Genomic DNA, 27,350 nt, shown 5'->3' on the forward strand with positions numbered 1-27,350 from the left:
GAAGAGACCCAAGGGGGGGGGGGGGTACTGTCACGCCGAGCGCTCCGGGTCCCGCTGCCTCCCTGGAGTGCTCACGGCGTGCCTCTACATGCAGCGCTCCGGTCGGCACCACTGACTGCGAGCGCTGCTCCCGTGTCACCGGAGGGGACGCGATACGAGGCACGGGACGTGCCCGCTCTCGGATCGCGCCCCATGTCTCTCACCTGCCCCGTCTTCCTGCTCAGTCCCGGCACGCGCGGCCCTTCTCTCTAGGGCGCGCGCGCGCCGGGTCTCTCAGATTTAAAGGCCCTGGCCCAATTAGTTCCAAGCACTCCCAACACTATAAAAACCCACTTCCCCTTCCTGTCCCTGCCGGATCGTGTTGCCTTGTGCCAGGGAAAGCGTTCCTGTGTGTCCTTTGCCTGTGTTTCCAGACCGTTGCCCTTGACTACGAACCGTTGCTGCCTGCCCTGACCTTCTGCTACGTCTGACCTTGCCTTTTGCCTAGTCCTTCTGTACCGCGCCTGACTAAGCAGTCAGTGAGGTTGAGTCGTTATCGGGTGGAACGACCTGGGGGTTATCTGTTGCTGCAAGGCCATCCCGCTTTGCGGCGGGCTCTGGTGAGAACCAGTAACCCCTTAGATTCCGTTCCCCTGGTACGGCCCACGCCATCACCTCACTGAAATAGAGGATCCACTACCTGTGCCTACCCACATACCACTCTGGATCCTGACAATTATCAATAAAAACCTGATCCATAATGCTCTGAACCTCAAGCTGAACTAAAAATTCACCATCCAATAAGACAATGACCATAAGAACAAAGCAAAGACAAAACAGAAATGGCTTAGGGACAGCTCTGTGAATGTCCTTGAGTGGCCCAGTCTGAGCTCTTACTTGAACCCAATCAAACATTTCTAGAGAGACCTAAAATGGCTTCCACTGACAGTCCCCAACCATCCTGACAGAGCTTGAGAGGCTCTACAAAGAAGAATTTCCAAAATCCACAAATTCAAACCTTGTGGCATCATCATACCCAAGAAGACGGTAGGCTGTAATCTCTGCCAATGGTGCTTCAACTAAGTATTGAGTACAGGGTCTGAATACTTATGTCAATGCAATATTTTAGTTTTTCATTTTCTTTAAATAAGCAAAGATGTAACATTTTGGTTTTACTTTGTCAAAATGCAGAATGGAGATGAGTGCAGAATGATGGGGAAGCTTAATTTTTTTTAATTTTAGCTCATATCCCCAACATACCAAAATGTGAAAAAAGGGAATGGATCACAAAATGTTCTGAATGCATTGTATAATAAACAACTGACCTGCATATGTTCTTTTCTCTCCTAAGTCAATGACTGCCATCTCATCTCCTCGGTCCATGTACTGAAGCTCCTTCTCTTGCAAGAGATTCTCAATTTTTATTTGTTGTAGTTTTGTTTGGTGCTCAAGAAGTCTCACTTGGGCCTTCAGTCTCAGCTGTTCTTGAAGACATTCTTCCAAGGCCTTAAATGACAGAAAGGTCCGCAATGTACATATGTTTAGATAATAAGTAAAATGAAAAATATAACTAGTAGTTCAATATTGATAACTTGGGTAGGAGGTAAAGCATTGTATGACTAGTTTGACATTATGTAAGTGAGTTTTAAGTAGGCAATACATGATGCAGCAATTTACAGCCTTGGGCTGACAATGTAGAAAAGTGTCTGCAGCTGTTTGAAATAAAACCAAAGAGTTGTGGGCAAAAAAATGGAAAATCTACCATTGAATTGCTCTCCAGAAGCTTCATTGTTAAAAGACAGAAGGTTTTGGAGCGTCACATAATTGAAAATAGTTATAAAAAATCAGTAGTCAGCTATAATTACAATTAATGAATGGAATGGTTGAAAAATGCCAGGAAGAGACTGTATAAGCATATGTTGCCATATACATCAAGGATTGGAGAATGGTAAAATAGGCAGAGATAAACTCAAAGATAACAGATTTAGAACTGCACATTTTACATCAATCTTGGCATTTAAGTCAATTTTAACCTACTGTCACCTCCGTGACTTGAAGCTTTTTGGAAGAGTTCCATGAAAGAAGCCTTTCCTAAAAGTAAACTCAAGTGGGATGGAAAGGCTGCAGATTTGTACATGTAACGTTTGTAGTTAACAAGCAAGATTATACAAATCTCATTTACATGCTTTTCATGCTAGAGAATAAAGTGGTTGTCTGGAGAAAAACAACAACAACTTTTTGTTTTTAGCGACAGTACAGAGATCTTCCTGATAAGCTGTGCTATCTCCCGTGTAAGCTGTCACAGCCTTTAAAAGCAGTCTGCTCGATTTCTCCTCCCTCCTTTCTGCACGGTACAAGAAAAGCCATATGAATATGTGGTATTACTGCTCATTAGCTTCATAAATCATTAGATAAGGCAGTAGGAAGCCATTTTTCAGTCACAGTAGTTTCTGTCAGAACGGGGTCACTGCTGCCTTATCTAATGACTCATACATCTTATGAGTAATACCAGCTCTCCCTTTTCACATCACTGGTCTGGTGTGCTGACTGAAGGGAAGGGGGAGGAGGGGCAGGAGCTCTGCCTTGAGAGCCTGTGACGTAATTTTGCAGCTTACAAGGCTTACAAGGGAGACAGTGCAGATGATATGGAAGATCTTTGCACCTTGGCTAATAACATTATAATACCAAGTTGCCTAATTATGTTTACACCATACTAGGGATGTACCGATGCAATTTTTTTAAGACCAAGTACGATTACCGATTCTTTTTGTTTTTTAAGTACTCGCCGATATCAATTACCGATACTTTTACAATGTCACGTGATAGGATTTAAAAAAAATAGAAAATTATGGGAAAAAAGAGTGTTTTTTTTAAGTTTTTATAAGAGAAAGGCATGTATATATATATATATTATATATTAATTATTGATTACACATTTTTTTCACAATTTTTTAGTCCCCATAGGGGTCTATTACTTGCAGTCTGTAGATTGCATACACTGATCAATGATATGCTATAGCATAGCTTTAATCAGTGTTATTGGAGCTCCTTTACTACTGCCTGCCAAAGATAACAGTAGTAAAGTAAAGGAGCGACAATCGGATGACACGAAGCTTGGTAAGGGACCTCCGGCCGTCCTCTCAGCTCATCAGGACACCGCAATTTCACTGTGGTGATCCCAATCTGCATCCCTGAGCTAACCGGCAGTTAATCTCAGGATTTTTAGATGCCGCAATCAACTTTGATCGCGGCGTCTAAAAGGTTAATGCAGGTCCCGGCTATGGCGGCGCTCAGCTGCTGAGCATGCTGCGTAGCATGGGAGTGGGTACAGGACGTAAATTTACGCCCTACATCCTCTAGGAGTTGATCCGTGAGGGGAGTGCAGGCAGCGTACCGCACCTCCGTGATACCTGCTGGTGGGAGTCCTGCTGGCAGGTATCAGGGACATTTGCAATGAGCACAAGTAGTCATGCAAATGTCCAGTATTGTTCCTGATACCAGTATTGGTGTCGGGACATCCCTAAGCCATACGCAAGTCTTTTCTTTTGCTGGACAACCCATTTAACATCTTATGGATGCAGGGCTTAAATGTACGCCCTGTGCCAACTCCCATTCTATGAAGCGTGCTCAGGAGCTGAGCAGCCGGGATCCGTGGCTAATGCTAGACGTCACTGATTGGGCCGATGTCTGGTATTAACTCTTTAGATGCCGCAATCAATGTTGATTGCCGCGTCTAGACGTCCTAAAAATCCCACTGCAGTAGCTCAGGGTAGCAGTCCCGGCAGTTGGACCCCCTGCGATCTCCCGTATGGGGACCCAGCATTACCGCGGCTCTGCGTGGCTAATGCGTGTGTCGACGACACGCCCCCTCCAAACTGCTCTACAGGAATGCACGTACTCTGCATCTCCGCCTCTCTGATATGGAGAGGGCATGGCGGCTGAGGCATCATGCTGTGGCCGACATGCCTCCTGCACAGGAGAACTGGGGCCCCGAACGGAAGATCGTGGGGGGGTCCCAGCGTTCAGACCCCCCACAATCAGACACTTCTCTCCTATCCTGTGGATAGGGGATGAATGTCTATGGCTGCAGATCTCTTTTTACAGGCCCTGGGCTGTTCCTAAACTTGGGTCACCTCTTCCCCATCGCCACCATCCCACATATGCCAATAGCCAAAGCTCCACCAGATGAGTATATACACACACATAACTACACATGGATTTATATACACATCACAATTAATCCCCACCCCACCTACCTAGAGTATTCACCCCGCCTTGCCTGGTTCTCTGTATAAACTCCTCTCTCCCTTTTCTATCTGCAATCCCCACCTCTCCCCTGTAATCTAGCAGCCTTGGGGAACACCCAATGGGCTCCAAAGCCTTGTTTGCATATCTGATATCTTGGCACTGAAGGGGTCAATTAACTAATAAGAGGTATGCATGGATTAAGGGTCCATGGCCCTGTACAGTGGTGCCCTTATGTTATACCTGAAATCCTGCTCACAGGTGTGCTTTAACCCCTTAAGGACGCAGGACGTAAATGTACGTCCTGGTGAGGTGGTACTTAACGCACCAGGACGTACATTTACGTCCTAAGCATAACCGCGGGCATCGGAGCGATGCCCGTGTCATGCGCGGCTGATCCCGGCTGCTGATCGCAGCCAGGGACCCGCCGGCAATGGCCGACGCCCGCGATCTCGCGGGCGTCCGCCATTAACCCCTCAGGTGCCGGGATCAATACAGATCCCGGCATCTGCGGGAGTTCGCGATTTAAATGAACGATCGGATCGCCCGCAGCGCTGCTGCGGGGATCCGATCATTCATAACGCCGCACGGAGGTCCCCTCTCCTTCCTCCGTGCGGCTCCCGGCGTCTCCTGCTCTGGTCTGTGATCGAGCAGACCAGAGCAGGAGATGACCGATAATACTGATCTGTTCTATGTCCTATACATAGAACAGATCAGTATTAGCAATCATGGTATTGCTATGAATAGTCCCCTATGGGGACTATTCAAGTGTAAAAAAAAATGTTAAAAAATGTAAAAGTAAAAGTAAAAAAAAAGTGAAAAATCCCCTCCCCCAATAAAAAAGTAAAACGTCCGTTTTTTCCTATTTTACCCCCAAAAAGCGTAAAAAAATTTTTTTATAGACATATTTGGTATCGCCACGTGCGTAAATGTCCGAACTATTAAAATAAAATGTTAATGATCCCGTACGGTGAACGGCGTGAACGAAAAAAATAAAAAAAAGTCCGAAATTCCTACTTTTTTTAATACATTTTATTAAAAAAAAATTATAAAAAGTGTATTAAAAGTTTTTTATATGCAAATGTGGTATCAAAAAATAGTACAGATCATGGCGCAAAAAATGAGCCCCCATACCGCCACTTATACGGAAAAATAAAAAAGTTAGAGGTCATCAAAATAAAGGGATTATAAACGTACTAATTTGGTTAAAAAGTTTGTGATTTTTTTAAAGCGCAACAATAATATAAAAGTATATAATAATGGGTATCATTTTAATCGTATTGACCCTAAGAATAAAGAACACACGTCATTTTTACCATAAATTGTACGGCGTGAAAACAAAGCCTTCCAAAATTAGCAAAATTGCGTTTTTCGTTTTAATTTCCCCACAAAAATAGTGTTTTTTGGTTGCGCCATACATTTTATGATATAATGAGTGATGTCATCACAAAGGACAACTGGTCGTGCAAAAAACAAGCCCTCATACTAGTCTGTGGATGAAAATATAAAAGAGTTATGATTTTTAGAAGGCGAGGAGGAAAAAATGAAAACGTAAAAATTAAATTGTCTGAGTCCTTAAGGCCAAAATGGGCTGAGTCCTTAAGGGGTTAAAGGGGTATTCCCAACTTGAAAAGTTACCCCCAATTCAACAACCGGAACTCTGCAATAATCAAAAGCCGAGATTCAAATCAGGATTGGGTGCAGCTCACTTCTCCTATATTTAACCAAGGTTACTGGAAAATTAACTCGAATACCCCAGGAGTGTTTGATAAACAGAAGATAAAACTGAATTCCAGTCCTCAAGGTTATATATTTTAAAATGTATTTGAAGATATCATATAATATAAAATCTAAAACATAGCGTTTTGGCTTATGCAGAATCTGCTTAAATGGAATTCAATGTTATCTTCTAATATTCAAAAGCCCTAGAGTATAGATGAAGTACTGGCCCCCCACACGCAATGGCCCTCATTTACTATTGAAAACCCAACATGTTTTGTTGGGTTGTGCACCAGATTCTGTCGCATTGCACCAGAAATTCTGTCTGCGCCAGAGTTTGCGCCAGAATTGGAAAAAACCTGACTAACTCTCCATTTTGCTAAGAAAACCCGAAAAAGGGGCGTGGCTGTCGGGAAAAGGGGGCGTGTTCCTGACATTTTCACAAAAACCAACATATTTACTAAAGTTTCCACATAAAATGTGGTGGATTTGAGCTGAGGAAAACCATACAGATCAGAGCATGTGTAAAAAAAGCAAAATGTAGGGAAAGTGGAAACTGTAGGGAAACCTTAGTAAATACCGTGGAAAATAAATTGTAGGGAATTAAAACCCACAAAAAAACTCTTAGTACATGAGGGCCAATGTGTTCCATTCATTTGGGGTCAGTTTTCCTCCAAGCTCGGCATCGGCAGGGGTCTCAGTCATTGGACCTCCATCATTTAGCTTCCCATCTCTACCCTGTGGATAGCTTTGCAAGTTTGGAATATGCCTTTAAAGCCTACTGAAGGAATTCCTGAAGGCATTAGCTATGGAGTGTGCCAATAAATCTGGAGTTTACTGAAATAACCCTTTCCCGCAAAATGACATCCCATTACTTTCTAACTGCGGTGTTCTGATATTAACAAGATGCAATGGTAAAGTGGATGGTATGGGCACAGGAGGTTTACCAGCACTATTAGTGGCAGCTGCCAGTTGTATTTAAAGACATCCAGTTGCAAATACTAGGGTCAGATCCCAGATGTTTAATCCCACATCATTCATCAATCTAATACGCCTACGTAGGAGAGATCTCCCCCTCTTTTGTGCTTTGAAACCATTCCTGGATTTGGCTAACAAATCCAGACCAGACCAATACTACTGTGTAAAAGTGGCCTTTAACCATGTACATAATATTAGCAATCGTCTTATATCCTGTTATACAAGAGACAATCCAGACATTGTTGCATTATAATATGCTGGGGTGCCAGCTCTACCCGCCATTGATTGTCCTCTTTGTCATACAGATTTAAGCATACCAGTACTGACTAGATAAAAGAAATGTCTCCTAAACATTTTGAAGTAAACACAGTGATTTATACTACTCAAGATTAAAAACAGACTGTACTAAAATATTTACTTTTTTTTTTTAAAGAAGCTACCTAAATCCAGACATTTTTAGAAACACATAGCAGATGTTCTCATGGTATAAAGCCAAAAACTCTGAGAATTGTTATGTACGCTGTTGAAATAAAAAGTTTTGATTCGTGAAAGTTTTTCTATTTGCTGTAAGAGATGTGGGGGAGGAAATTAGTGTGCAGTGTTCTGGACAGTGGTATGTAGAAGGTCCTTGGTGTTATGTGTGCAGTACAAACCAACACACCAGGACTGACAGAGTAGTGCAACATAACAGGTAACTTTTACTGAAAGTTTTCCAGGCATGTATCTTGACCAGTAATAATAGTATCTGAAGTAGATGATGGCAAATAGTAGTTGGTACTAAAAGAGTTAACCCATGTGGAGTGTAAATGTTCACAGCATTTCCTGAGATGGTAGATCCCCTAAAGACTTTGTAAAAACTATGTAGGGTTGTTCCTAACAGGACACGTCCATCTGGCCTGACAAAAAGTGCACAAAGGCACAGATTGCCAGATTGCTAAGGGCCCCCTCAGTCACTTGGTAAGTTCAGTAGACAGGTGTAAAACATAGGTTCTTCAGGTCAGGGTAATGACCTTATGCAGGATATTTGTAGTCCACTGGAAAGTAAGCCTGTTTTGGTACATGTGATCCTAATAAGCTTTATCTACTATGCTCAAATTCCGAACAACAGCAACACCTATGCGAGAAAGATCATTTGGCCTAGAATCAATGTTGCCCAGGAAAGCTCGTCTTATATAAGGAGCTAAGAAGAATTACCCCAAATACTGTATTTACTAGATATTTCTAGAGGATTCTGGTGAATTCCAGGAAGTTAGCTACCAAAATGCTTTCCACATGTTAGCAGAGAGTAGAAAGTGTATAAATATATTTTAATGTTAAAGGGTACCTCTCATCAAAAAAACTTTTGATATATTATAGATTAATGTATGCAGAATAACTTTACAATTGCATGTTATTAAAAAATATGCTTCTTTCTATTTAATTTTCCACTTTGAAGAAATGACCACTAGGGGTCTCCCTACCAGTCCTGGCAGCAAGCATTTCAGACTCATGCTGGAGTCCTAAAAACTACGAGCTGCCAGTCTGCTTTGTTCACAAAAGAGAACACTCAGAGCTGTCAGCCTGCTTTGTTCACAGCCTGTTTGGCTGTGAACAAAGCAGGCTGGCAGCTCTGAGTGTTTGGGACTCCAGCATGAGTCAGAAATGCTTGCTGACAGGACTGATCGGGAAAAATACAATAGAAGGAAGCATATTTTTCATTAACATGCTATTGGAAAGTTATTCAAGATTCATTAATTTAAAATATATCAAAAGTTTATTTGATGAGAGGCACCCTTTAATGCATGGGTTTAACTCTGTGATACAATATGCCATCACCTGGTAACTTATTAAAAGTATGATTTAAGCAACAGTACAATGCATTTTACATACTGTACGACAAAGTCAGGTGATCCTTCATGAAACCAATGTAAATTTACTTAAAGGGGTATTCCGGGATCTTTTTTTATTTGACTATGCTACAGCGGCTGTAAAGTTAGTGTAGTTCATAATATAGTGTCTGTACCTGTGTGTGACAGTGGTCTCAAAATTATGTGATTATCGCCCCAATATTTATTTTTAACAGCATACAAAATTACTCAGTACAATGCATCGAGACCTGACATCACTAGTCAGGTGATCAGAGGGAGCCTGTCTTGCTTCAATGGGTGGAGCTACCGCTGGGTGGGAGAGAGTTCATTTTGCAACAGCTGTAGGCACCCTGATTAGGAAACACTGGTGTATTGCATTGAAGGGATCATAGGTATGTTTCAATGGGTGGGGTGGGTGATGTGTGGGAGGGAGGAAAGTGACCTCATAATTTATGGTGGATTACCCCTTTAATATACTGGATCAATGCACTTTTGGCATATATTTTCCCATTGGCAGGCTGATGTTTAAATCACTACTGATATTTATAAAAACATTTTACTTGTCACACAGAGATGATTGGTGAGGTGTCAGTGCTAAGACCCCATTGATCTCTAAATATAGCCTGGAGAAGCGTATCTAGCTGTCCAATCTGTTTGTACCAGTAGACTGGTTCAATAAACTTAAAATGGAGCCTATCTCCGTGAAGGAGGCAGGGGCAGCTAGCCAGGGAGTAAAGTGCACAGCCATATCCTTGTCCTTGCTATATCTAGAGATCAGTGGGGGTCTCAGATTTTGCACTGGGGCCCAGGAACTACAGGCACTGAAAAGTTAGACAAAATGGCCCCCAGTCATGTTGCCCACCAGTTTCAGGCATCAACATTGTTTTCTCAATATAATTATAACCTCCAACTTACCATTGCTGGACAAATAAGGAGTGTGATGATGAATACAACATTATAAGGGAAACGGGAATCCTCCATTGTGACAAATCTAGAAAAATAACAGAGCAATTCTCAGGAGATCAGTAATGTGAGATTTAGATAAAGTGGTAAATTATTTGAGCAATCATCTTAAAAAACTAGAATCCATCTAACCAAAGGCATTAAAGATAGAAAAATGTACAAGTTATGTTGTGCTGAATATAGTGGGTCATATCATTATGTCCAGGTTCCTGCTGCAAAGTTAAAGGGGTACTCCGGTGAAAAACATTTTTTTTTTTTTTTTATCAACTGGTATAATAATCAAATAATTTCCGCTGTAGTATTCAGCAGCTAATAAGTACAGGAAGGATTAAGATTTTTTAATAGAAGTAATTTACAAATCTGTTTAACTTTCTGGCACCAGTTGATTTAAAAAAAAAAAAATAAAGTACTCCTTTAAGTTAAGAAAACTTTTTTTCATATCAACTGGCTCCAGAAAGTTACACAGATTTGTAAATTACCTGCATCCCGAATCCTTAAGGATGTAGGGCGTATGGATACGCCTGTGGGAATTCCGGTCCCCGCTGCTAGCCGGTTGGTGACCGGACCAGGATGCCTGCTGAAATCATTCAGCAGGCATTCCGGCACATCGCCGAGGGGGGTACTGAGACCCCCCCCCCCCCCCCGTGTGGCGATCGGAGAAAATCACATGTCAATTCAGACATGTGATTTTCTACTATTCCGGGTTGATCGGGTCTCTGGTGACCCGATCGCCAAGAAAATAGGGATGATCGGAGCTGTCAGTGACAGCTCCGATCATCCTAAGGGATAGGAGAGAGGTTGCAGTGCTGAAAACTCCTCCTATCCCCTGCCATTAGTCAGCACTGTGTACTGACAAATGGCAGTTGAAGACTGGGGGTTGTCATGGAAACCCCCCGCACTGCCCGCCCCTGGATGTCGGGCAGAACGGGGGGAGAAGATGGCGGCCGGTACCTGTGGAGAAGATGCCGTGGGGAACGCCGATCGTCGGTGACATCAGCGGAGATCAGCGGCGCAGGTAGGGAGGCGACGGCGTGGAGCATGAAGGGAGGTGGCAGTAAAGCGATCTTTACTGCTGCCTTCCTAGTGGAAGCCAAACTGCAACTCCCAGCAGGCCCAGACAGCCAAAGGCTGTCTGGGCATGCTGGGAGTTGAAGTTTTGCAACATCTGGAGGGTCACAGTTTGGAGACCACTATTACAGTGGTGCCCAAATGGTAGCCCTCCAGATGTTGCAAAACTACAACTCTCAGAATGCCTAGACTGCCCAGGCATGCTGGGAGTTTTAGTTCTGTAACATCTGTCCCTTCAGATTTTTCAATTTTCATAAAAATGTTGAAAACTGCTGCTATACTTTGAAGCCCTCAAATTTTTTCAAGAAGTAAAAATATGTCTATTTTATGATGCCAACATAAAGTAGACATATTGTATTTGTGAATCAATATAAAAAATTTTTGGAATATCCATATTCCTTCAAGCAGAGAGTTTCAAAGTTACAAAGTTAAAAAATTGCTAAATTTAAAAAAATTTCATGAAATTTGGGGATTTTTCACCAAGAAAGGATGCAAGTAATGAGGAAAATTTACCACTAAAATAAAGTAGAATATGTCACGAAAAAACTATCTCAGAATCAGAATAATCGGTAAAAGCAAAAAATGGTCAGAATTACAAAAAATGGCTCCGTCCTTAAGGTGAAAATGAGCTGCGTCATTAAGGGGTTAAAAAATCCTATCCCTACCAGTACTGAAGTTGAGTTGTTCTTTTCTGTCTGACAACGGTGCTCTCTGCTGGCACCTCTGTCTGTCTCAGGAACTGCACAGAGTAGCCCATAGCAAACCTCTCCTGATCTGGACAGTTCCTGAGACAGACAGAGGTGTCAGCAGAGAGCACTGTTGTCAGACAGAAAAGAACAGCTCATCTTCAACAGCTGATGAGTACTGGTAGGATTAATATTTTTTAATAGAAGTAATTTACAAATCTGTTTAACTCAGAGTAAAATAAGTAAAATATTCCTTGAAATACACAAAGAAAAACAATTCTTGCTATATAGTTTTCAGACACAGTGGAGGACATAAATAGGACTGTATAAGCAAAAAATCTGGTGCAATTTGTGCCTGCCGTAGTCAAGTCATTGCAACATGACCTGACAAAGTGAGGGCCGCCTCGCGAAAGACGGTATCAAACTTCTACATCACAAATAAAAAAAAGTATTTGAAAGGAAAACGGTTACCCGTTCACCCACGCTAAACGCATTACACCGAGTTATAGTGCGGGTGAACAGGAAACCGATGCAGACTCTCTGACTAATATACATACCTGCAGTCCGGCGTCTGATCCCTCTGAAGATCCTCTTCTTTCTGCGCTGAATAGCGCGCTGGAGATGGCCCGCTGACTGGAATCCGACATGCAATTCAGTGCAGAAAGAAGAGGTTCTTCAGAGGGACTGAGCGCCTGATGCAGGTATGTATATTAGTCAGAGAGCTCGCATCAGTCTCCTGTTCGCCCACATTATAACCCGGTGTATTAGGTTTAGTGTGGGTGAACGAGTGACCGTTTTCCTTTGAATTCAAGTATTAAAGTCACTTGGTTGGAGATTTATTCCTGCAGTAAAAGCCCTATCTCCTAACAAGCAATCTCAGGCGCTATCACTGCATCTATATTCCCGAGGAACCCTAGAGGACACTCGCCAAAGTTGTGCCAAGTTGTGCCAAAGTTATGACAGGGGAGCAGGTCTGACACACTTGGCTAATTTTTCTAGATAACTTAGATGCTTCTTTTCCTATGTCATCTCTTGCTTGTTTTACCTTAGTCGCATCCTCTTACATAAACCCTTTCAAAACTGTCTAGTAAGGAACAAAAGTGTCTGAAACACTAAATAAATCTGGCACACGTCATGTACTCCACTTTTTGAGCACATTTTGAATAAGAATGCTATCGTATTTCTTTATATTTATGTTATAAATGTTTATATTTTGTTTAAAAAAATTTCAAATATGGTCGTCATAAAATTCCAAAGCTAAAAACCAGTTATAATTAAAAAAAAAATTAAAAAATTTTAACCAAAAACTGGTTACATAAATCCACTCCAAAAAAAAGATGCAGACCTTCACATTTCTGTTCTTTAACTTTACTACCTGTTACGACACTCCCCGACAGTTAGAGGAAGCCGCCGCTTGGAATGATCCCCTTCTCCAGGAACGCAGGTTGGTTCCAGCCGACCATCCAACTCCCGACCGGAGGATACAAATGCGGCTGCTCAGCAAATCAGTCGAACTCCTTCCATAGCTAGAAATAACGAAAGCACTGTCCCAATAGAAATTCCCCACACAAACGAGACCAGCTCCGTCTTGAGGGTCAAATAGGAATGAATTTAATGGGGCTACCTGCCCGGTATTTATGCAGGTCTCCACCAGGTGGACACTCCCCTAGGGGATCTGATGTAAGACTGTAAAACATAGTTGACAGTAGCCAATTGCAGTGGCTTCAACATAAGCCCTTCCCACTTTACCCATACCTCCCTCCTCTCTATCCCCCAGAAAACTGGGAAGAAATCCAATTATCTCCCAGGACGAAGAAGTCCAATTATCTCCCAGGACGAAGAAATCCAATTATCTCCCAGGACAGAGACAATAGCCATCCCAGAACACAACAAGAAAACACATTGAAACATATAAAGGATGAAATAGAAGGCAGGCGGCAGCTTCCAGCGGTGTTTGGTAGATAAAGGGTCCGTTTTTAGTTCCATAGGATTTGTACCGAACACTGGTGATTTTTCCTCGGGTCCCAAAAACGGCCGCTGCCTCGTGGTCGGCGAACGACGACCACCCGTACGAATGGAATGGAGAGGTGTTTGCGGTTAACCACAACGTTCTAATTGGGGCCAAGAGGGTAACCAGCAGATGGATCCGTCACACAGCTCCCCCCTTGTGGGACACTCCGACAGACCCGGCTTGACCCTTTTGGCGGGTCAACTTGGGGATGACCGGACTAGGAGGTGGTAAGAACGTCGGTTTGCCGAGACAATCCATCTGCATTCCCGTTCTGCTTACCGGGTCGGTAGCTAATGGTGAAGTTAAATGGTTGTAAGGCCAAACTCCACCGCAGCAGTCTTCCGTTGTCTCCTGAAACCCGGTTAAGCCAGACTAGGGGATTGTGGTCCGTCACAAGGGAAAATTCCTGTCCATACAAATAAGGGCTTAACTTTTTCAATGCCCACACCAGGGCCAAGCATTCCTTCTCTACTGCCACATAACTCACTTCTCGGGGTAACAGCTTTCTACTGAGATATGCGACAGGGTGTTCTCCCCCATCTTCCCCAACCTGGCTCAGCACAGCCCCCAGTCCAAACATGGAAGCATCTGTGTGGACGAGAAACTGTTTGTTAGGGACTGGGGCAGCCAGGACAGGGGCATTCACAAGAGCTTGTTTAAGGGCTTGAAACGCAGCTTCACAAGCTGGAGACCACATGACCTGCTTAGGGAGATTTTCCTTGGTCGGGTCAGTCAGGGGTTTAGCAATAGTGCTGTAGTCGGGGACAAAGCGTCTATAGTACCCTGCTGTCCCTAGGAAGGCTAGTACCTGGGTCTTAGTGATAGGTGTGGGCCAGTTAGCTACTGCCTCTATCTTGGCTGGCTCGGGTCTCTGGCTCCCACACCCCACTCTGTGACCCAGGTATTGCACTTCAGCCAGCTAAATGGCACTTTTCTGGCTTCAATGTCAGGCCAGCGGCCTGAATTTTGTCCAGGACTACCCCTACATGCACCAGGTGTTCCTCCCAGGACCCACTGTAGATCGCAATGTCATCCAGGTATGCACAAGCAAATTCCTGGAATCCATCGAGAACTCTATGCACCATGCGCTGGAAGGTAGCCGGGGCATTCTTCATTCTTCATTCTCTCAAATGGCATGACCTTGAATTGGTACCAGCCAAATGGGGTGACGAAGGCTGACTTGGGGATAGCATCCTTGGCCAGGGGAATCTGCCAGTAGCCTTTACACAGGTCTATGGTGGTAAGATAGCGCCCCCTGGCAATGCGGTCTAATAATTCATCTACCCGGGGTATCGGGTAGGCGTCAGTGGTGGTCCGCTTGTTGAGTCGCCTGTAGTCCACACAGAAGTGGGTGGTCCCATCCTTCTTAGGCACCAGGACTACAGGCGAAGCCCACGGGCTATCAGAGGGTTTGATGACCCCAAGCTGGGTCATCTCCTGTATCTCCTTCCGCATTCCTTCTCGGACTGCTTAAGGGATACGGTAATGGGGTTGTCGCAGAGAGTTCTGTCCAGGGGTCTCTACCTTATGTACAGCTAGGGTAGTGTAGCTGGGCTCTTGGGAGAACGTCACCTGCTTCTCCCACAGAAGCTGTCTTGCCTGTCCCTTCTCTGTGGGACACAATCGGTGACCTAGCTGTACAAGGCTGGTAAGGTCAGTCTGGGAGTCCCTCTCTAACAAATCGGGTAAGGGTAAACTCTGTGTATCGTCTGCAGCAGGGGCACATATTGCAGCGATATGCTCCAGTCTCTCCTGATACTCCTTCAGCATGTTCACATGAAAGGATCGCTGGATCCCCTCATCTGAACAGCTGGCTATAAGGTAGGTAGTATCACATACCTGAGCTAACACCGTATACGGGCCCTGCCAAGATGCTTGCATCTTCTTCGCCTTCACAGGTTTGAGCACTCGCACTTTCTGCCCAACCTGAAAGACTCGCTGTCGGGCACCCTTATCGTACCACCTCTTCTGTCTCCCCTGGGCCAACTGGAGATTTTCTCTTACCATCAGAGACAGTTTCTCCATGCGGTCCCGGAGTTCCAGGACAAACAGCACTATGGGGGTCCCTTCTTGCTCTGACTCCCCCTCCCATTTGCCTCTAATGAGATCTAGGGGTCCGCAGACCCTTCTCCCATATAGCAACTCAAAGGGGGAGAACCCAGTAGATTCCTGGGTCACCTCTCTGTAGGAAAACAACAGATGAGGCAGGAATCGCTCCCAGTCTCTGCAAGTGTCGGAAAAGGTCCTCAACATCTGTTTGAGGGTGCCATTAAATCGCTCGCAGAGACTGTTAGTCTGTGGATGATAAGGTGAGCTAAGCAGTGGTTTAATGCCGCACACCTTCCAGAGTTGTTGGGTGAACACAGCGGTAAATTGGGTTCCCTGGTCAGAGAGAATCTCCTTAGGGAACCCAACCCTGGTAAAAATCCTAACCAGGGCATCAGCAACTGTCTCTGCCTCTATATTAGACAGCACTACTGCCTCTGGGTAGCGGGTGGCGTAGTCCACCACGGTGATAATATATTTCTTACCGGATGGACTAGCCCTGGCCAGTGGACCTACAATGTCAATGGTTATGCGGGCAAAGGGCTCCCCAATGATAGGCATAGACATAAGCCTAGCTCTTGGGTGGTCCTCCCGCTTTCCTACCCGTTGACAAGTGTCACACGTACTAAAATATGTCCGAACAGCCTGATTGAAATTTGGCCAAAAGAAGTTCTGCAGGATCCTATAGGCTGTGCGGCGGGATCCTAGATGTCCAGCTAGCGGAACATCATGCCCTATCCGCAGAATCTCCTTCCAGTATTTTGCGGGTACTACCAGCTGTGGATTCGGCGGAGGGGCAACACTCTTTGGGGAAGGCTTAGGGATCCTATATAACCTGTCCCTGCCCCACTCATACCGCTCCCCATCTGCGTCAGATCTGCTTGGGTTTCCCTCCCAAACTCCTCCGGGGAATCCCAGCTAACAATGGTCGGTTCTAGGTTACCAGTCGGGGAATCGGGTCTTACTCCTACAATTGTCACCATACAATAACCACCAATAATGCAAAATTCATGCAAAAATTTTATAAACTTTATTAATGTTCTAACCACAATTAACAATAACAAACGGAAGGACAGATGACCCCACCCCTAAAAAACATATACCCCAGAATGGCACGGGTACCCTGGTCCTGATTATCAATAGATGGTAAGTAACAGGAACACTGCACAAAAATATATGTATCCCCCTTAACATCGGTACGGCAGTGTATACATCAATACAAAGTCAAGTATAAGAATTATAATTATCCATCATACACTACCTGTAGTAGGCATGTTCCCACAGCCAATCCAGGGACACCGTGCACCCTCAACGGATGTCGTTTCGTGGGTCTCCCCACTTCGTCAGGAGGTCAATCAGGGAATCGGGTCTTACCTGGGTCTCAACAGCACGTGAGCTGGTTCCAGCAGCACGGGTCTCAGCACGGGTAGTCACTGGGTTAACATCCGCAGGTCCCATTGGAGCATAAGCGGTAACCAAAGGGGCCAAGTCATTCCCGAGCAAATCATCGGCAGGTAAGTCTTTGATGACCCCCACATTCACATGTCCAGAGCCCGCTACCCAATCCAAACGAACATGGGCAACAGGTAGACGGAACACGGCGCCTCCTGCTACCCTCGCCGCTACCGTATTTCCAGTATGTTGGTGTTCCGAAACCAGGTTCTTTTGAAGCAGGGTCGTAGTGGCTCCGGTGTCTCTCAGACCAGTGACCATTTTGCCATTCAGTTTAACGGTCTGCCTGTGCTGTTGACGGTTATCCTGCTGGGCTGCTTATACTGGGTCCGCCTCATGTAGTAAACCCCAAACTTCCTCCTGCTCAAGACAGTGAGCAGAGGATTGAGGTGGCTGCTGATTTCCGCCGGCTGGTCTTCTCCATGACTGGGCTTGGTTGGAATTGCTCAACGGGCACTCTGGTCTCTTGTGCCCCAATTGTTTGCACCCAAAGCACCGGATAGGCTGGGAGTAATCCCAGGCGTTGAATCGGACTGGTTGAACATAATTGTTCGCTGGTGGCATCGTGGGGATGTGTTGCGCTGGGGGTTGATACACAGTAGAGGTTGGAGGTGCTGCTGGTTTGTACTCCACTCGGGTAGGGACCTTGGTTGTTGCCTGGTCCAGCTTCCGTGCATCTGTGTACTCATCAGCCAGACAAGCAGCTTCGGGTAAGGTAGTGGGTTTGCGGTCCCTAACCCACTCTCGGACTCCTGCAGGTAAACGATCAAAGCAGTGCTCCAACAAAAACACTTGTAGCACCTCTTCCCCAGTTACCGCTTGGCACCCTGCCATCCAGTGGGCTGCAGTGTGGTGTAGTCTGCATGCCCACTCCACATAGGAATCGCCAGCTTGTTTGTTAGTGTCCGGGAATCGCCGCTGGTACGCCTCAGGGGTTACAGCGTATCTGGCCAAAAGGGCATACTTTACTCCCCAGTAACTTGTAATTTCCTCCTCTGGGATGGCCCGAAACGCCTCACTGGCCCGGCCGGATAACTTTCCAGAGAGGATGGTGACCCATTCTTCTACGGGTACCTGGTGTAAGGCACACTGCCTTTCAAAATCAGCCAGGAACTCATCAATCTCTCTGTCAGGATCCAGACTGGTATTCAGAGAGGACACTGGAGGTGGATCCTCTGTGTCAGTGAGGTGATGGCGTGGGCCGTACCAGGGGAACGGAATCTAAGGGGTTACTGGTTTTCACCAGAGCCCCCCGCAAAGCGGGATGGACTTGCAGCGGCAGGTAACCCCCAGGTCATTCCACCCGATAATGACTCAACCCCACTGACAGCTGAGACAGGCGCGGTACACAGGGACAAGGCAAGAGCAAGGTCGGACGTAGCAGAAGATCAGGGCAGGCAGCAATGTTTCGTAGTCAGGGGCAACGGCAAGGGTCTGGATACACAGGCTTGGGATACATAAAACGCTTTCTCAGGGCACTAAGGCAACAAGATCCGGCAAGGACAGGAAGGGGAAGTGGGTTTTTATATGTTTCGCAGGTGTAGGTACTGATTGGGCTAGGCACCAATTAATGGTGCACTGGCCCTTTAAATTTCAGAGAGCCGGCGCGCGTGCGCCCTATAGAGCGGGGCCGTGCGCGCCGGGACAGAACAGCAGAAGGACGGGGCAGGTGAGACGATTGGGATGCGACCCGCGGGCGGGCGCGTCCCGCTACGCGGATCGCATCCCCGCCGGCAGTAACAGTGCAGCGCTCCCAATCAGCAGGTCTGACCAGGGCGCTGCAGACAGAAGAACACCGTAACACTCTCCTTCTGATTTAAAACATTTTTTAATGAAGCAAAGGGTACCTTCCTCCTTCCAATATTGTTATTGGGTACCTCTGCTGCTGTGGCTCCTCTTCCCTGGGGCGCCTGCTGTGCTGCTACTGCTGCTTGCACCTGCACTACAATATCTGCTGCAGGGTTGGGGCCGAAGTTTGCCAGCCTTATCGGGACTGCCCGTTTAAATTGTACCTCCTCGGGTGTTAAATCCAGTATGCCAGGCACATTAGCTCTCCCAATTCCCTGTGCCGCATCCATTTCCAATAATATGGCAATAATCTCTCTTTTCATTAGATTACTCGCTGATCGTCCTCTGCGTTCCAATATATCTTTATGGTTAGCCCGCCTTAATTCTCCATACTGCATTTCCATCCTGGGATGTGTAGCTGGCCTTCTGGGCGATGGGATTCGTCCCGCCGTTTGCCACCAATTGTTACGACACTCCCCGACAGGTAGAGGAAGCCGCTGCTTGGAATGATCCCCTTCTCCAGGAACGCAGGTTGGTTCCAGCCGACCGTCCAACTCCCGACCGAAGCATATGAACACGGCCGCTCCCGATCAGCAAATCAGTCGAACTCCTTCCATAGCTAGAAATAACGAAAGCGCTGCCCCAATAGTAATTCCCCACACAAACGAGACCAGCTCCGTCTGGAGGGTCAAACAGGAATGAATTTAATGGGGCTACCTGCCCGGTATTTATGCAGGTCTCCACCAGGTGGACACTCCCCTAGGGGACCTGATGGAAGACTGTAAAACATAGTGGACAGTAGCCAATCTCAGTGGCTTCAACATAAGTCCTTCCCACTTTACCCATACCTCCCTCCTCTCTATCCCCCAGACAACTGGGAAGAAATCCAATTATCTCCCAAGACAAAGAAATCCAATTATCTCCCAGGACAAGGAAATCCAATTATCTCCCAGGACAGAGACAATCGCCATCCCAGAACACAAGAAGAAAACACATTGAAACATATAAAGGATGAAATAGAAGGCGGGCGGCAGCTTCCAGCGGTGTTTGGTAGATAAAGGGTCCGTTTTTAGTTCCATAGGATTTGTACCGAACACTGCTGATTTTTCCTCAGGTCCTAAAAACGGCCGCCGCCTCGTGGTCAGCAAACGACGACCACCTGTACGAATGGAATGGAGAGGTGTCTGCGGTTAACCACAACGTTCTAATTGGGGCCAAGAGGGTAACCAGCAGATGGATCTGTCACACTACCTTTGCCTCTTTTGTTAGGATGTGTTTAATCTTTGGGAAGAAACTATTTGTTACCTTCTGAGTTTTGCAGGGCACCTTTTTGTAGAGCTGTCATTACTATGTTTGAAAATTTTTAATAAAAACAGATTTGAAAAAAATATGTAAAAAACAAATAATAACGATAATATAACAATAAACAAATACAATAACATAATACAGAAATACTAAAACAAACAAAAACTGTGCTTAATCAGGTCCCTTTATTTTAATGTTACATCTAAAATTAAGGAACTTTCCATTATTATTATGAGTAATAAGAGGCATTTGGAAAGGCAGATACTTCTTTACAGCTCTGTAAATCACGTCTTGTAAACTTTGTCGCATACGTTGGACATTCCACCCTCGCCCTTGAGAGATGGTTGCTATGTTGGTCTTGTATCCAGCACCTGGGCTCAATCATACGGGTGTGGTTTTCTCCAAACACATATGATTCCAATTTAACTTAATTTTGCAATAGTCAAGTCACAGATGTCACTGTTAGACCACAGCATGTTACATTTTTGGTTTATATTCACTTGGTTTTTCAAGTGGCTAACAAATGCTCTGAGGTAAGACTTTAAACTCAGTGAAATACATAACAGTTGCTCTGTTTCATGATGGATCAAGTTACAGAATGTATTTGATTTTATTAAAACTAGTTACTCATTTGATTTTGAGATTTTATATTCAAAAATGAGAATGTTCAAATGTTACTATCATAAAAATAACTTGACAGATAATTTGACAGAATTTCCAGAACGGTGATAACATTTTAGATCAGGTGCCCAATCCAATTGATAAATAATTTAGTCCTATACTTGACATTAGGGAAGAAGCAGATGCATCTAATGGACTTTGCATATTTAAAGTCAACTGCCATAAAGCGGAATGAATTATAGCTCTACGGAGTCTACAGGTTATAGCTCTCAGAAGGCATTACAGCAGGTGGGAGACAGAGAGTACGAGAAGTCCGTATTACAAGGTAATAGAGGATGTGAGATTGAAAACCAGAAGAACATTTAAAGGAGTACTGCAGGATCTGAAAATATCACCTATCTCCTAGGGGATAAGTTTCAGATCGCAGGGGGTCTGACCGCTGGGACACCCCACGATCTCCTGTACAGGGCCCCGGCAGTGCGCACAAAGGAGGCGTGTCGACCACTGCACGAAGCGGCGGCAGACACCCCCCTCAATGCAGCGCTATGGCAGAGACGGAGATTGCGAATGTAGCACTATGGCTCTCCCATTGCCTTGTATTGAGGGAGAGTGTCAGCTGCCGCTTTGTGCGGTAGTCGACATGCACCCTTTGTGCGGACTGCCGGGCCCCGTACGGGAGATCGTGAGGGGTCCCAGCAGTCAGACCCCCGGTCAGACTGTCCTTCGGATAGGGGATAAGTTTTTAGATCCTGGAGTTATCCTTTAAAGGGGTACTCCAGCCCCAAGACATCTTATCCCCTATCTTATCCCCCCCTATAGGGGATAAGATGTTGGATTGCAGGGGTCCTGCCGCTGGGGACCCACGCAATCTAGCATGCAGCACCCACCTGTAAGTACTGCCGGAAGCGCTGGAGGTTCTCAGACTTTTGCCTCCCGACCATGGGGACGGATTATCGTGATGTCATGACTCCACCCCCGTGTGACGTCACGCCCTGCTTCCTCAATGGAAGTCTATGGGAGGCGGCGGGACTCCTGCAATCAGACATCTTATCCCCTATCCTTCGGATAGGGGATAAGTTGTCTTGGGGCCAGAGTACCTTTTTAAGTATGAGCCAGATCAGATCACAATACATTTTACAATACAAGACTAAAGACAACAGCACAAGAAGTCATCAAAGAAGTTGAAAATGTATAGCAAACTAAATTTAGAAATGAAAGCAAAGCAGAAATTAAAATAAAAGAGACATAGTACCCCTGGGGCTCATGGGAAAGGGAGTGCTTTTAAATGAAGGCTGCAGGAGGAAACAGCAAAGAGAGCAATGATGATGGACTGACTGTAGGATTTAAACAGGCTTGAGGTTTGTTCATCTGATCGCTTGTTGGCTTTATGGTTGGTTGAACTGTGTGGTTGGAATATGTGTATAAAACACCTCATTAGTGATCAACTACCATACACATTTTCCATTATTTTTCATGAGCTTTCTATTAACTGATTTATTTTTGGCAAGATTATTTTAATCCTGTTAATTCTACAGAATGCAGCCAAACTACAGCATTTGCTAGCATTACAAGGAGGTTATTGATGAGTTAAAGGGGTAGATTCATTTGTATAAGTAAATATGATCAGGCTTAGATATAGAAAATAAGCTAAAACAAATAAAAATTGTACTTACCTTCTCCGATCCCCTGCCACCATTCTGGCGGTGCTGGATCTTGCTGCTTAGATGCTGTTGGTTTTCAATCACAGCATTAGGAGGGATACCACCGCAGCCAGGGATTCGATAAGTGGGTACATTCTTGTGTCAAGACCAAGATTCCCTTTACTTGGATGAATTTCATAGAACTGTTTATTTTTTTTTTATTTTTTTTTTTACACATTTCTAAGGATAAAACTATTTTTTATTGTGGATCTTGATCAGATGTTTTTCATAAAAAATTATCACGTTCCCTGGTATGACATGTAAATGTAATTGCTAGTTGTGCTAACATTTACAACAGGCACACAACTTGTCTAGCTGGTAATATTATTTAGATCCCTATCAATGGTCTTTGATTGGAACATTTATTGAAAGAAAAAAAGTAAAGGACGCTTTGGTGTATTGTATATATATATATATATATATATATATATATATATATATATATATATATATCAATATATATATATGGCATTATTTGGCTCAATATTTTGCATTATTAATTGTAAGCTAAAATCAGAGGTGAAGGATAAGTTTCCTGGGATTGGCAGCTTGTGCGTCTTCCAGGGTGAGAAAATTGGTTGCTTGTTGTGGCGTCTGAGGATTTTAGATCAATGTAATCGTAATGGCAATGATGAGAGTGCTTGGAGTTTCATTCAAACACTTCTTTATTTGCATAGAGCAGTTAAAACAACACGTTTCGCGAGGTAACCCTCGCTTCATCAGGTTAACCTGACAAAGTGAGGGTCCCCTCGCGAAACGCATTGTTTTACCTGCTCTATGCTAATAAAGAAGTGTTTGAATGAAACTCCAAATATTCTCATCATTGCCATCACGATCGCATTGATCTAAAATCCTCAGGCGCCGAAAGAAGCAACCAATTTTCTCACCCTGGAAGACGAACAAGCTGCCAACCCCAGGAAACTTATCCTTAGCTCAAGACCACCATTGCAGATGACCGGGTTTGGATGTTGGGCTGCCACAGGATTATTAAAAGAGTGACCAGCACTCTACAGACACGCTTAACAGTGTAGTTCCTGAAGAGCAACACGAATAGGCGAGTGTGATACCATCAAGCACCTGCCGCATCCCTGCACATACTTTTAATCATCGTCTTATGCCTTTTATCCGCATTTGTATGTGCAGTAGTACCACCACCAGCAATAATTAACACACTTTTTATAAGGTTTAACGGCACTTAGATAGCGCCATCTTTTCTGTTCCTGTTTTTTCTATATTCTTCCAAAATCAGAAGTGAAACCTACAGAAAAAAAACTTGCACATTGTCCATGTTTTGGACCCACTTTTGGTTTTGGCTACAGTAATTTGGGTACAAATACTGATGCAAAATACTAAACCAAATACTGCTGTGTGAAACCAGCCTTATAAAAAGAAATACAGGAAGACACAGGCTGTATCTCTCTGGCATTTCATTCTAAAAAAAAAAGGAAGTAGGGTATTCCAAGTTACATTAAAGGGCTCAGCCGGCACAGCACTCACATGATCCACAACTATGAATATTCATATTAAGCCGGCGGGCCCACCTCCAGCGCACAATTCACTGAAGATGGATGCCAATCTTTGGAGGGACAAAAATCCGGAGTGCAGGTATGTATTTAACCCATTAACCCCTCATCGGTCTCCTGTTCACTCACACTATAACCCATTGTATTGGGTTTAGTGTGAGTGAACAGATGGCCTTTTTTTATTTAAAGGGAATATGGGGTAGTTAGACAACCATGTATGGCATGTAATACCACATCTTTCCACTAGTGGCTGCTACATGTGATATATGCTTCTGTTTACCATTTTCCCCATCGTAAATGGCTGGCTGCCAGAGTTTCAGCTACTGGACCCATAGCAATCAGCTGAACATCAACTAATCTTTGTTTAGAGGTTGACAAGAAGAGACAACTTTTTAAGACATTAATTTATGGAAATGCTAAAAAGGAAAAAAAGATACAAAAAAAAAGAGGTTTGGGAACCCCATAGATATGTATCATACAGCTTTCTAATAATATATTTTTTAATTATCACTGAATTTCCCAAGAAGAAAGTGATAGTTTGGAACACTAGGCTTCGATGTATTGTGTAACTATACTAACTATGTATCATATATTGTTAAATCCTAAATAAATTGTAACTAAAATAAGTACAGAGCCAGCATAATACTATCATAAGATAGCCTACACATCCCCAAGACATTTCCCCAGTACTAGAACCAAGTAGTAGAAGATCTGTTGACAATTACTAGTCCATCAATGACAAAGGCACATAGCAACGCTGCCAATTGCTGCGTATAAAGACAGAAAATAGCTTACCCTTTTACCAGACGTTGCTGTTTCTTTTCTTCGTTACTTGCATTGGTTTCTGTACAAGTTCTGTACAATGTGCTGTTCAGTTAAGCAACAGTGTAACACAGCTCTGCTATGAGTCAGGGGCCAAGAATGTTTCGGATTATCTAAATTTACAGGGAATACAATAAAAAGCATAACGTGAGTAAAACAGTACAAAACACGTGACAAGAAGAAGTAATCAAATAAAACATACCAAATGAAGACTTTAAGCATTAAATTTGTTAAATAAAATTTTTATACAATTTACAAAATTATGTGGAAGCTCTGTAGTGATTAATTCTGTACTCCACTGCTTTACCTCTTTTTATTTATCTACAGCTCCACTTTTTTTTTTGTTACTGTGTGTATGTCGGCAAATTTCTACTTTATTTCCACACATTTAGTCATTAATACTTTTAAAATATCAGAAATATTCCTGTATTTTTTACATGGAGATCAGTGGATTTCTCAGGACCAAAAAATTGGACAGAAGCCCCCCTTAGGCTCAAGGTTTTAAAATGAGATTTTCTTGTGTTAGATTGCCATAAAGGGACTGTTTTTTTTCTATCACTACTCTGGTCCATGGATTGTACCTGGTATTGCAACCCAGTTACTGTGCATTGTTACTGTATTTAATATAGTTTCATATATTACATATAAGATTTATAAAAAGGTCCAGTCTAATGGTTAATAAATAAATGAAAAGCTGCATTTTACAACTTCTCTTCTTGACAGTGTCCAAAATGCATACTAAATAAAGGGATGCCCTATAATCCTTTTTACTTGTGACAGTCTGTAAAAGAATTCTGGTGCACACAGTAACTACAATGCGAAGATAAACTACCCTTGCTACATATTTCTATTACACACAGATAACCGTGACAAAAACGTACCATATGGTGATGAAATGATGATTGTCTGTATAGTCAGCTCTATAGTCTATGCCAGTGTTTCCCAACCAGGGTGCATCCAGCTGTTGCATAACTACAACTCCCAGCATTTTCCCATCCATGGTGCCTCCAGCTGTTGCATAACTACAAATCCCAGCAGGACAACATATTTAAGCAATGGCATGTAACAAGGCTTTCTCAACCAGAGTGTCTCCAGCTGTTGCAAAACTACAACACCAAGCATGCCCGGACAGCATGCTGGGAGTTTTAGTTTTGCAACAACTAAGGGCACCTTGGTTGGGAAACCTTGATCTTTGCCATTGCTTAAATATGTTGTCCTGCAAAACTAGAACACACCAAGTCATCTAAGTGTGTGATATTCATGACTTTATCTTCAATAGTTTCATAAGTCAAATCAAGTTTGTAAGATGTTAGAAAAGTTACTGAAAACTTATTAAAAGTAATATTGTAATTTAATATGACTTACATGATGTTATGCTGCCATGTCAGATGTTCTGATATAGTTACATATCCAGTGGTCCAGTATCCAAACTATATCCTTGCTCTTAGCCCCTTCCCTAGGACAAATAACACAAACAGATTTGATCTGCTTGTACCCCATAATATGGAGATATAAAGAAGAGTGTAAGGGCTCAGGCATCCTGTTATGCAATACTTGCCTCATGCAGCCTCAAGACAGATGAAATAACAGTATCCAAAATTATTAACACACTATTGAGAATTGGGGCCTCCTAGTGTTGTGAAACATGATCATGAAGTGAATGGAATCATTTTCTGTGTTCCAGGCAGCTGTCTTCTGGAAAATATTGTTGTCAAATCTGTCTATTCACTATCTATTGGGAATATATTCTCACGTACAGTATCCTGCATATATTTCATGCACAGGATTGGAAGTTGCAGATTTGATGCTGTCTTCAGTCATTTAGTTTACATTGAAATCTGCAGTTTATAATCTGCAGCTTCAAATCCTGTGCATCAAATATGAGCATACACCCTTAATCTTTAACCCCTTGGGGATTGAGCCCATTTTGAACTTAACCCCTTAAGGACTCAGGGTTTTTCCATTTTTGCACTTTCGTTTTTTCCTCCTTACCTTTTAAAAATCATAACCCTTTCAATTTTCCACCTAAAAATCCCTATTATGGCTTATTTTTTGTGTCACCAATTCTAATTTGCAGTGACATTAGTCATTTTACCCAAAAATGCACAGCGAAACGGAAAAAAAATCATTGTGCGACAAAATCGAAGAAAAAACGCCATTTTGTAACTTTTGGGGGCTTCCGTTTCTACGCAGTGCATATTTCGGTAAAAATGACACCTTATCATTATTCTGTAAGTCTACGGTTAAAATGATACCCTACTTATATAGGTTTGATTTTGTCGGACTTCTGGAAAAAATCATAACTACATGCAGGAAAATTTTTACATTTAAAAATGTCATCTTCTGACCCCTATAACTTTTTTATTTTTCCACATACAGGGCGGTATGATGACTCATTTTTTGCGCCGTGATCTAACGTTTTTATCGGTACAATTTTTGTTTTGATCGGACTTTTTGATCACTTTTTATTCATTTTTTTAATGGTATAAAAAATGACCAAAAATACGCTTTTTTGGCCATGCGCTTTAATTAATGATATATTTTTATAGTTCGGACATTTAAGCACGCGGCGATACCACATGTTTTTTTTTTTTATT

General features: G+C 43.6%; 1 protein-coding gene across 2 annotated transcripts in view; it reads right to left on the bottom strand.

The window, feature by feature from the left end:
* FGL1 (fibrinogen like 1) overlaps positions 1 to 26,272 on the bottom strand; it is a 46,392-nt gene extending 20,120 nt beyond the window's left edge. The window contains exons 1-5 of one of the 2 annotated variants that reach the window (XM_056559099.1): positions 26,119 to 26,272; positions 24,727 to 24,866; positions 22,382 to 22,435; positions 9,684 to 9,759; positions 1,305 to 1,485 (exon numbers count right to left, since the gene is read on the bottom strand). In XM_056559099.1, coding sequence (XP_056415074.1) covers positions 1,305 to 1,485; positions 9,684 to 9,759; positions 22,382 to 22,404 — 280 coding nt within the window. In that variant the 5' untranslated portion in view covers positions 22,405 to 22,435; positions 24,727 to 24,866; positions 26,119 to 26,272. The remainder of the gene's footprint in view (positions 1 to 1,304; positions 1,486 to 9,683; positions 9,760 to 22,381; positions 22,436 to 24,726; positions 24,867 to 26,118) is intronic. The other variant, XM_056559105.1, reaches the window with a different exon arrangement.
* Positions 26,273 to 27,350: the final 1,078 nt, after the last annotated feature.

The sequence above is a fragment of the Hyla sarda genome, chromosome 1 (genome assembly GCF_029499605.1).
Source record: "Hyla sarda isolate aHylSar1 chromosome 1, aHylSar1.hap1, whole genome shotgun sequence".
NCBI lineage: Eukaryota > Metazoa > Chordata > Amphibia > Anura > Hylidae > Hyla > Hyla sarda.